We start from the raw sequence: 12,686 nt of genomic DNA on the forward strand, positions 1-12,686 counted from the left end.
TGCTTTATGTAGTTGTTATGCATTATAGCCCATCTGCAGATCAGGCACAATGCACGCACAGGATGATCTCTCAGTGAAAGAAGGAGAAAGTATAGATCACTAGACATCGGATTTGTGTAAGCAAAACAATCACTGACTCACCTTAATAAGACAGCATAAAACAGTTTTGAGTTGAGCAGATATATGCGCCGTTTAGCGATGCTTTTAAAAACGTGAGATTACTTGAATGATTCTTTTTTGCGCGTATTGATCAACCGAGTGGGCGATAACGGAGTGTCTAAATTGCATGTCAATTTAAACACATACAGTAACACATTCAACCTATCTACACAGATAACGGAAGTATAGCAGTCCTAAATCTTCTATTGAATATCAGCACCTGCACATTAAATGTATAGAATGCTAATGCATGCACCTAATACTATCATGAGATGATTGGAACCATCTTCTTTTGCGTATGCAGTTCATGCATCTAACAATGCACTGCCTACATTGTTAACTTCGTTATTTTCCGATCTGCACTATGCCTTTCGAATCTATAGGCAGCATATTTAACGACCCTCTCCAATACTTTATACCTTGACATATTTATTTGCACGTTGGACAAACCCTTCACATGTTTGCATGTCAGTATCTCGGTTTGGCGCGGCGACCGTAGCTGCACGCGGTGGTCGCTTGATTGCACCGAACGCGGGGATGTACGTGTACGAAATAACACTCTCATACAAACCACGTCAGTACACATACACGCTAAATAGGTCATCAAGTCCCATGAATCTTATCTTTACGCGCTACGAATGCATGCGATTCTCGTGCAAGAGTAGGGCAGCCAGCGACGTCATCCAACGATCAAGAACTGCCTTCGGAACCACTTGACCGTGACGACGTGCTGCAACTAGCGGATGTCTTAGCCGTTTTCCAGAACAATACGGTTGATGGCGCCGCGTGTTTACCAAAGCAAGTCGTTAACAGAGAGAGTGTGCAGATGTGGGACCACTAGTAGCTATGCACGCTTTCTGCTGAGCGTATCGATAAACGAAAATCCGATTTTAGTGTTGCTGTCGACCGCAGAGTGCCACCTGCATACTAGTGCTAGTTGCTGTTTGAGCTTTGTGCCTCGCAAGACAGCGGTGTCTCACTGCACTCTTCACTGCATTCATATCACAACCGTCATACGTAAAGAACTGCTGCGCTCATCCCGTTCGCTGTTTATTAGCTGCGGCTCTTGCAGCGAAAACGCGTGCCTTCCCTCCTCGCTACCATTCCTCGCACACGCACACGTGATGCCTTGGTAAACGAAGGGCTGGCTCACACACGTTCTTCCCTCACAAGTATAGCGGCAGTGTCCTCGTTTTCGTTAGCCAGTTGCGACGTCGCGTACAAGCACTCTTTCGTTGGTTGTTAGCGTGCCGGTATCGGCTCTGCATACAGCACGATGCTGAGCTAAACTATCCCTGGCCATCGCTGCCGATTGAAGTCCTGAAGTTCTATAACCTTGGTCTTAGAGCCAGCGCCATAACGCGGTCACCGGCCGAAGTAAAAAGCAGCGAATGCCTCCGGCAGCAAGTGTATTATTGTACAAGACGGGGCGACTGTCAGCCGCGCCGCCTGCTGTTAGAGCCGCCCCGATGGGAGCAGAGTCGCGCACACACGCTCAGACCAAAATGTACCGGAGGTGTAAGCTCGCAACACGGATCGGATTGTTCTCGGAGATAGCCGCCGCTTACAGCAGTTCTCGCACCCGACGCACTCAAAAGCGCACAACGCACTATTGTTTGACAGACAGGCGCCGCGACACCACCAGCATTGATGAAGCGCCAAACAGGGACTGACCGCCGCTACACCGCTGCCGCTTGCCACGCAGCACGCCACACCGATGTCTCGAAGTTCAACGCAGCACGAACGTTTTTTCTAACAGTGCGGGGCATATACATCACCGATGCCGCTTCCACGGCGGAGGCGACGAGCGCCACATGGCGCTCAACTCACACGATGTCTCAGCAGTTCAAGAGCCAGAATGACTTGTTGCTTCTAATAGCGCTGCGACCACAACACATGCCTCTGCACGCCGGCACGCACACTCAAACAAGTCTCCAGATGTTCAATCGCAGAATATTGTACTCGTTACAGCACTGCGGGCGAGCTACACACCGATGCCTCTTGCCTCATCACACCGACGTCTCCGAGTTGAGCCTGCATGTCACCAACGCGTGCCCTTCACCGTAACCTCTCCGAAGTGAAGCCCGCCGGGAGCACAACGCTGCCGCCTCCACACCACGGTCTCAGTTGAGCGCGCCACGACGCGTGCGCTACACGACATCTACGAGTTGAGCGCAGCACAAGCCAGCTGCACGCTCACACCGATCGTCTTCCGAGTTGAGCCGCAGCACAACGCGTGCACGCTCACACCGACGTCTCCGAGTTGAGCCGCAGCACAACGCGTGCACGCTCACACCGACGTCTCCGAGTTGAGCCGCAGCACAAACTTGTTGTTCTTCGGGTCGATCACCTCCTCGGTGATGTTGAAGTGCGGCACGCGGCGCACGTGTACGAGCAGCGCGACATCGCCGACCCCGCTCTTCAGCTGGAAGACGACGCCGTCTGCGAGGGCGGCGCTCGGCGCCACGTCGCTCACCAGCGCCCACGTCTGCACGCGACTGTACTCGCGCTCATTGAAGATCGCCGGGCACGGCTGCAGGTAGCGCTCGAGGAAGGCCTTCGGCGACATGTCGTGGCTGATGCAGATCGCCAGGTGCTCTGCAACGATGCGTGCGGCGTCATGTAATGATGCAATGATGCATGCGGCGTCACGTAACGATGCAGCGTCACGTAATGATACAAGAATGGAGTGATGTTAAGATATAGTTGGAGCGATATAACAATTTAATGACGTAACGATAGAGCGATGTAACGATAAAGCAACATAACAATGTAATGATGTACCCTTAAAGCAATGTAATGACGTAACAATGGAGCAATGTAACGATAGAGCAACATAACAATGTAACGATGTAATGTTGGAGCGATGTAATGACGTAACAATGGAGCGATGGAACGATAGAGCAACATAACAATGTAATGATGTACCCTTAGAGCAATGTAATGACGTAACAATGGAGCTATATTATGTATATATAGTTGTACGGTACTCATACCAGAACATGGCACGAGTGATGTTTCTGGAATAGTAAATGCGCATTACTAAAGTAGTAGTTATTTTAAAGCTCCGTGTCCTGAAGACTCTTGATCCCCTACTCATCAATTGATATCTTCGTGGTTTATTTCAGGGTTCGGGATGGGATTAGCCTTCACACCTTCACTGGCAGTAGTTGGATTTTATTTCGATAAACAACGTCCGCTGGCCACTGTGATTGCATCCATTGGTGTGCCCTTTGGCGCCATCATAGCCCCGATCGTAACATTGCAGTTAATCGAAGCATATACCTGGCAAGGGGCACTGCTTTTTATGGGTGGAATAAGTCTACATATTCTTGTAGCCGGCGCGTTGTTTCGACCTGTTTCGGTATCTGAAACGATGGAACAAATTCCGAAAAAGAAAAAAGCTGCCTTGGCGCCAGTTGAAATGAAGAAAATGGTGTTGCATGGAGCAGCAATCTTCTGTATGGAAATCGGCTTCAGCATAACGCATATCTTTGCGTTTAAGTATGGAGTAGAACTAGGCATGGATTTCGGAACGGTTGCAAAGTTGGTCATCCTCAAAGACGCCTCTAGTTCTCTTGTGAGGCTTTTCGTAGCGTTTCTCGCACAAAGGTCGTGGTTTAATAGTTTGATCGGGTATATAGCTGGTCTCTTCCCAGTCGCTGTCGCTTGCTGGCTCCTTTTTCTCACGGACGCCCCATCGGTTTATCCGGCTTTGCTCTGCCTATTCGGATTTGGTCATGGACTGACTACATCTCTCGTATCGGTGGTCAACGTGGAGCTATACGGCGTAAAGAACCTTCTAACGGTTGAGGGAATATGCACTTGCTGTGCTGGCTGTGCCAGCTTAACTGGACCCGCTATTAGTGGTAATATATATATATATATATATATTTTACATATTGCAATGTGAAATAGTAGGCTACTTTAACCCTTACTACAGACTAGTGATGATAAAATTAGACACGGTATATTGTATTTTACGTAAGCAGCGTACATAGGCGACCCTCGCGATTCTTCATAATTGTAATTTTGTGGGGAAGGATTCCCCAAAATCTCCCCTCTCCCACAAATGGTTACACGCGGATAGACGTTAGGCCTACCCTTTTGCAATATCCTGGATCTACCACTGAGATAGTATTCATCTCCCTATTCACAGGCATCATGGTGGACCATTTTGGAAACACAAGGCCATCTTTCCTATTTGCCGGGTGCGCGAATGCTACCGGAGCATTGCTGTTCGCCTGCGCCATGTTAATTAACCGCTGGCAGCACAGCAGACGATGCGGCAACGAGACAAGTGAGAGAAGGGCGTCACACTCGGCACCGTAGCAGCTGCGACGATGACGACGATCACGTGTTGGCCCCACACAATTTTTCCCGCGCATGCGATACACACACACATTCACACAGATGCGCGCGCACACACACGCACGCACGCACGCACGCATGCACACTCACACACACACACACACACACACACACACACACACACACACACACACACACACACACACACACACACACACACACACACACACACACACACACACACACACACACACACACATATATATATATACATATCCCTTACGTACATTATACAATTAATTGTCTGGGTGCTAGAAAACACGGGCGAGTTTTGTGGACTAAAAAATACTTCATGCCTGAAGGTCAGTGGTGGGATTGAATTTTGAGGTAACGAAAATAAGGGCAACTAAAACTATTACGAAAAGAGTTTAGATCATTTTGTATTAGTACACTGTCAGTAGTACTCTTGATATCGCTCACACACAATTTGTGCAGCGGCACGCATCAAAAGGATAGTACGGTAGAAGGCCACCAGGTGGCTGGTTGAAGCTAAAACATTTTCGTGGGCGCAATGTACTCTTTACAGAAGTTTACGTATAATATAAATTATATATATAATATAGATCTATACTGTACAGTCCTGCTATTTATATTAATAGGGCTATACGTTACCTCAAAATTAATGAATTCAACGAAGCTGGTTGATATTTTGGAGGAAATGTTTCTCATATGCACGTGTTTCATGATTTGAGGCCAACGGCAAACGCCAACTTGTTTCATATAATGCGGGATTTACAACACTCGATTGATACCCTATATAGCCGGATTGAGGTCACTATAGATGCTTCTGTATTGTAGACCCTTACATTTTTAATTACATAAGAAACTATGAATAAAGAATGTCTCCATTGAAATTACTTGAAAGATTCACCATGCTACAACGGCTCATCTTCCCTTGCACTTTTGGTTAAAATTAGGGTGTTAGTGCACATTAGAATAAAGTCGAAAGATAAGATGAAGATGTTACTATTGGTGTTTTTGTTTTACCTTGTACTATTTCTTGTGAATGAGAAAAAAGATGAAAAGTAAACTGAAGTAAGTGTATTGGTGTTGCAGGTAGAAACAGACCTAATATTTTCAATTGAAAAGAATATAGTATACAAATAAAATAATGTAGAGTAATTAAGACTAGTTTACATTCTGACATTACAGCATAAATACTTTTATTATATATGGATGTGAATGTAGTATATACAAATGTATGTTTTGCAATGGCTGAAATGCTGGTACAAAACGCAAAGAATGTCATTTCATCATGACGGCAGTAGAAAAGTAAACGACTACAGTAACAGAACGAATTTTAAATTCACGGCTGATAACCAACTGACAGGAATTTCGCAAAGAATGATTTCTGGTGACCGTAACTACATTATACATGTACATACATGCTTTTCACTGTTAATCAGCAGCGTAACTTGAACGCGATTCAGCCACTAAATAATGACTACCAACATTTCAGTTCACACGATGTTTAACGAGGCACCGCGGTGCTAACGCCTGTAAAAAAACCATCAGAAAAGTATCAAAACAGACATAACGATCCAATCGACTCCATCTCTGTGTCTAAGCAGAGAAGACTTAAACAGCATGCATCTACTAAATAAACCTTTTCATAACGTAATTTCCAGCCGGACTGGTGAAAATAATAAAATTGGTTTCCAAATAAATTACCTTTAGCAACGACTGCAGTTAATCCGTCCGCCAGTATGTGAAATACTGACAACGCAACAAGGTGCGTTTAAAATATTCTTGTTAAGACTGTTAACTATTCCGGTACTTAAAATGATACCTCTAGACTGCGTATAAAAATGAGAAAAACACATTTCACAACCACGAAGTACATTCCGTATGCTCACAACAGATTTCAAAACGAAATACTAGGCTACCAGGCCTATCAAAACAGAAAATATATATTATTATATGCTGACATATAGGTAAATTACTGGTTAAATGTACATGGCTCCTTATTTGGGCATTATGTTCATCACAATCACATGCTTGACACCTTTATGTATTATACATTCCGCCACCAGAGGTCGGGTGCACGATTCGAGTGCCTCTACATAAAGGAACTTTGAATGTACTGACATCAGCTATATTACAAAACTCGGTTTATACCCCATTCACTCAACAGAAGTGATAGAATATTATATTACTCAACCATTTAAGCCTCAGTTATCCGTGAAGGTGGGTGACACGTATTTAGTAAAGAAATACAAAAACATATTACCTTAACCTCCCATTAGAAGCGCGGAGAAACAGTATATGAATGAATGATCACAACCGGCACAACTGAGTACGAGTTGTACTATTCTTATTACCACACAATAACTTCCCGTTTTTGAAACCAGATGAGACGGGATACTAGAGAAGCGTTGCCGAAAGGAGGTGTTGTTCCGAAGCGCTAAGCGCAGATTTTGCGCGCATTTCCGCGGCAAGGCGCACGCGACCGCGGGAACGTCCTACGACAGTATGCAGGCGCTGGCAGCTATGGATCCGTGCGCCGAATGCATTGGCGGCGCACGGATCCATAGCTGCCAGCGAACAGTCCGCATTTTAGTGGGGGACACAGAGGGTAGACATTTGGGACGTGAACAGTGTTCACTTGTTATAAAGACATAATGTCTCTCTTCGTAACCGAGCTGTGTGACGCGAAATCACAGAAAGACTGACGAAATTCTCGCGTTCGCGAACCTTGCCCAGTAATGGAAATGGCTGCAAGGACAAAGGCTATATAGACTGGGACTCGCTCCCACCTCGATTACCCATCGAGTGACTAAGCTAAGCCCTAACACAGCTAATGCCCTGTCACACATTGACGATTTAGACAGCGTATGCCGGACGTATCAAAATTTCTCTTAAAACGCTGGCATACGCTGAACTATCGATGTTTTTTTTCAATTTTGGGCGTATACATAGCGTATTCATAACGAGTTGGACGTATACTTAACGTATATAGAACGTTTCGATAACTTATAAGATAACTTATACCAACGAATGCTTAGCGTGTTGCCGGCGTTCACAGCTTATGCCCAACGATAGTCTAACTTGTGCATAGCGGCGCGCAGCGTATCGCCGACGATCACGTGTCGTAGCCTATAAAAAGGCTGCCGCCTCGACGGATTCAAATCATAAACACGCACTAGACATCACAGTATCAACATCCCCGTCGCAGTATCAACATGCCAATACTATTTTTATATACCAATTCCCTTAAACGCTGCCAATACGCCATTATACGTAGCTGTAAGTTAGAAACACGTTCAGTAAGTTCTGTGGTCGTCCGGAACACGTCAAATACGTCTACATACGTCAATATGCGTGGAGATAAGTTACACATAGGTTCAAAGCACGTTACTCATAAGTTAGAAATAAGTTTTGGGTACGCTAGACATTATTTCTACGTATTTCGACTTATGAGTAACTTACAAGTAACGTGTGTGAACGTGTGTCAACGATCTCATAACTTACCTACAACTTATGGCTGCGTATGCGGGACGTATGGGCATACGCTGGCATACGTCGAAAAATTTTGAGCATGCTCAAAATTTTTAGACAACCTCGCCGTACTACGACGTATACCAGCGTGCTTCAGCGTGCTCTTAACTTATACAAAGCTTACCCATAATTTATTCGACGTACGCCAGCGTATTCACCAAATTTTTGATACGTCCGGCATACGCTGGCTAAATCGTCAATGTGTGACAGGGCCATAAGCACGGCACAGTCACGATACCTCACACAATAAAATCGGTTCCAACCACCATATGCTGCTGTATTGACAAGCTCATGCCAATCCCCTCACAGTATATACGCAATACGTTTCTGTTCTACTTTTTGTTTACGTTCGTGGCTTGCCTTATATATGTAAACCCGTTGAAGGTGATGGAATGGGGGCAGCAAAGTCGTGTTAGAATGCCGCAGCCGGCGTTCGCGCGTTCGCGCGGATATCGGCTGCAGACTGTCTAGATGGCAGCACTTAAGTAAATGCTCGCTTTGACACGACGAAGAGGCCCAAACGGCAAGGCACGCACACATAACGTATGTAGTACCGTGGTACGTGACTCCGTGCGGGAAAAGGTAGCACCGTAAAATCGTTTACTTTTAACTAACACGATGCCGGTGAGAGAGCAGAATGGAGCGGCACGTATTCTAACACTGGCACAACATAAAATTGCAAGAGTTGACTGACACACTGTTACGTGTTACGCACGCGATGAACTGGAATGGACTTACTACAAAATAGTGAAACTCATACCGATGCACTGTGAGCAGTACATCAACTTAAGAATCCTCTAATACACCTAGCAAATGATAAGGTTAACTTGATAATGCGAGAGATTCAGATTTATAAACGCGAGGCAGCAACCTCAATGAGACAGAGTTATAAATTTAGCTGTCAGGTATTTTATTCCAAAAAGGTCCCTAGAAAAGAGGCCTCCTTTCCTCTGTACAGCTAACTACTTCTACATCGGTGATTTGCCTCGCTATTGAGATACACTAAAATATAGATGAAAAATAATCTGTGTAGAAAAAAAGCTACGGAGATTTCAAGAATGTCTGAGATTGGTCATTTGTGAGGTTACCACGTTTACTTGCATGCGTAAAAGTTACACACGCATTCACCTGCCAACTTGGGACTGTGTGTCACGTGATTATCATACAGATTGATACTCCTTATACTGTAAAAACGGCTAGCGAACGTTAAAACCTGTTGCTGGTATGAAAATTGGCTTCTAATACTTTTGAGTTACATCGAATAATTGCTTCTCGTAGTTGTGATCGCATATAGCCCATCTGCAGACAAGGCACAAGGCACAGCGACAGGATTGATTCTCTCAGTGAAAAGACCGGAGCACTAGACATCCGATTTTGTAATCAAAAGCCATTCACGGCTGCCTAATATGACACTGCATTAAAACAGTTTGGGTGGAGCCAGATAATGCTCCGTTTAGCTATTGCCTTTTAAAACGTGAGATTACTTGAATGATCTTCTTTTTTTGCGCGGTATGAATCAACCGAGTGGGCGATAACGAGTGTCTAAATTGCATGCAATTTAACACGTACAGTACGCGACACTGACAACCTATCTACACAGCTACGGAAGTATAGGCAGTCCGTAACTTCTATGATATCAGGCACCTGGCACATTAAATGTATAGGACTGCTCATGCATGCACACTAATTACCATCTGAGATGATTGGAACCATCTTCTTTTGCGATATTGCAAGTTCACTGCAGTCTAATAATGCACTGCACTTACATGGAACTCGTTTTTCCCATCAGCATAATGCCTTTCGAAATCTAAGGCCATCATTATTTAACCGAACCCACTCCAATCACTTTATACCTTGACATGATTATTTCGCACGTTGGCAAAACCTTCACATGTTTGCATGTTCAGTGATCTAGGGTTTGGCGGGCCGACCGTAGCTGCCGCGGTGTACGTTGTGTCACCCGAAACGCGGGTGTACGTGCTACGAAATACGCTCCTACACACCCAACAAACGCTCAGTACACATACACTGCTTAATAGGTTCCATCGAGCCATGGTCTTATCTTGCGCGCTACGCAATGCACGCGATCTCGTGCCAAGAGTAGGGGCAGCAGCACGCTCATCCCACGATCAAGAGATCTGCCTCCGCACCACTTGACGCTGACGACCGGTGCTGCCACCTAGCGGAATGTCTTTCGCACGCTTGTCACGAACAATACGGTGTTGATGGCGCGCCGTTTTACAAAGCAAGCCGTCTAAACAGAGAAGTGGTGAGATGTGGAACCACGTAGTAGCTATGCACGCTTTCTGCTGACCGATCGATAAACGAAAATCCGACTTTTAGGTGTTGCTGTCAGAACGGCATGCAGTTGACCACCTGCAGGACTAACAGTGCTAGTTGGCATGGTTATGAGCTTGTGGTGCCATCGCAAGACAGCCGAGTGTCTCACTCCACTCTCCACTGCATCATCACCACACCGTCACGTAAGAACTGCGCTCTCATCCCGAGTTCGCTGTTTCTTCAGCTGCGCGTCTCTTGCAGCGAAAACCCGTGCCTTCCCTCCTCGCTACCATTCCTCGCACACGCAAACGTGATGCCTGGTAAACGAAGGGCTGGTCACACAAGTTCTCGGCTCACACGTAAACGTGCAGTGTCCTCGTTTTCGTTAGCCAGTTGCCGACGTCAGGGTACAGCATCGTTCGTCTGGTTGTTAGCGTGCGGTATGGGCTTCTGCGATACAGCCACGATGCTGCAGCTAAACCTATCCCTGGCCATCGCTGCGCGACTGACGTCCATGAAGTTCTCTAAACCCGTTGGTCTTAGAGCCAGCGCAAAACGCGGTCACTCGGCGAAGTAACAAGCAAGGACGAATGCCTCCCGGTGCAGCAGTGTGTTCGTTGTCACAGTACGGGGGCGACTGCAGCGCCGCCGCCCGCCCTGCTGGTAGAGCCGCCCCGCGTGGAGCGAGGGTCGCCACGACACACGCTCAGACAAACGTACCGGAGTTAAGCCGCAACACGGACTGGGATTGTTCTCGGAGATAGCCGCCGCTACAGCGTGCTCGCACCCGACGCTCAAGCGCAGCAGACGCACATTGTTCTGACAGTACAGGGGCCGCCACGACACCACCATGCGTGATCAAGCTGCACAGGGACGACCGCCGCTACAACCGCCGCCGCTGCCGCGCAGCACGCCCACACCGATGTCTCGCAGTTCAACCGCAGCACGAACGTGTTGTTCTAACAGTGCCGGGGGCATATACACCACCGATGCCGCTTCCACGCGGAGGCGACAGAAGGCACCCCCATGGCGCTGCACACTCACACCGATGTCTAGCAGTTCAAGCGCAGAATGGACTTGTTGTTCTAACAGCGCGCGGGCGAGCCACACCACGATGCCTCTGCCACGCCGCGGCACGGCACACTCACACCGTTAAGAGCAATGTAAATACGTAAATGAGCCATTAACGTAGCAACATAACAATGTTAACGATGTAATGTTGGAGCGATTAAATGACGTAACACGTGAGCGATGGAACCGATATGAGCAACATAGACAATGTAATGAGTACCCTAGAGCGCAATGTAATTGACGAAAAATGGAAGGCGATGGAACAATAAAGCAACATAACAATGTAACGATGTTAACCATGGGCCCATCCTAAAGACGTGGTTGCTGCGAACATTGCTGAGAAGATACCAGTAGAAACGTAGGGAGAACGGTGAACTACCTGAGACAACAAACACAATGGTTGACAGCAAGACAAAGGTACGAGTGTGGGACCCGCGAGTGAAACAATACAAACGGCAAGTGAGGGGAATCGCGCAAAAATGAAATGGCTCACGAATGCCACTGGGATAATGGTGAGTAAAAAAGCACATCATAGCACGAACGAGAATTTAGCAAAATGATAATTAGCAGCACTCATTTTATGCATCTGGATAAATTCATTAAACGCACAATTTAATTGATATAAAATTTAGTAATTATATAAGTCGCATTATGGATGCAATAAATACTCAACAAAGAATCAATAAATAACACGCAGAGCTTAAAGAAATGCACAGAACCTTTCTACAATGCTTAGCGTTATTAATTTACATGCTAGTACACATGCCAATGACGTAAAAGTTGACGTCGTCTATCGAGAAAAAAATTGACTCAGTAAGATGGTAGCACTAGCAAATCTGTACCTGATAGAATTGCCTCTAAGTGTAGTACGGCTTGCTGGCGAGTCACAGCGGCAGGTACTCTCTGCAGTGCCTCTAGTCAGCGAGGGAAACACCGCTGAGCTGCCTCTGTCGGAGTCCTATCGGAATAGCTGGACCTGACAAACTACCCAACATCTTAGTGTTTTTTATACTCTACTACTTTTATTACTATACGATTATACTTATATACATACTAGTTTTTTATTTAAGACAAGGGAATCTGTGGGACACATTACAAACACTCAAAAGCCAGGGTAACGAAATAGGGTATTTTGGTATCGATTGATTCCGCGAAATCTGCTGTTGTGTGTGCTGCGCGGGGTTTGCAGCGCGCGATCTCTCTCTCTCTCTGTCTCTCTCTTCCCTCTCTCTCTATCTCTCCTCTCTCCTCTATCTCTATCTCTATCTCTATCTCTATCTCTATCTCTATCTCTATCTCTATCTCTA

The 12,686-nt window shown here is 46.1% G+C and overlaps 1 protein-coding gene across 1 annotated transcript in view; it reads right to left on the reverse strand.

Moving 5' to 3' along the window:
* Window positions 1-2,356: 2,356 nt before the first annotated feature.
* The window catches only part of LOC106821170 (vang-like protein 2), a 38,066-nt gene continuing 27,736 nt past the window's right edge, over window positions 2,357-12,686 (reverse strand). Inside the window, exon 7 of the mRNA XM_014825863.1 lies at window positions 2,357-2,757. Coding sequence (XP_014681349.1) covers window positions 2,450-2,757 — 308 coding nt within the window. The 3' untranslated portion in view covers window positions 2,357-2,449. The remainder of the gene's footprint in view (window positions 2,758-12,686) is intronic.

The sequence above is a fragment of the Priapulus caudatus genome, unplaced genomic scaffold (assembly GCF_000485595.1).
Source record: "Priapulus caudatus unplaced genomic scaffold, Priapulus_caudatus-5.0.1 Scaffold62, whole genome shotgun sequence".
Lineage (NCBI taxonomy): Eukaryota > Metazoa > Priapulida > Priapulimorpha > Priapulimorphida > Priapulidae > Priapulus > Priapulus caudatus.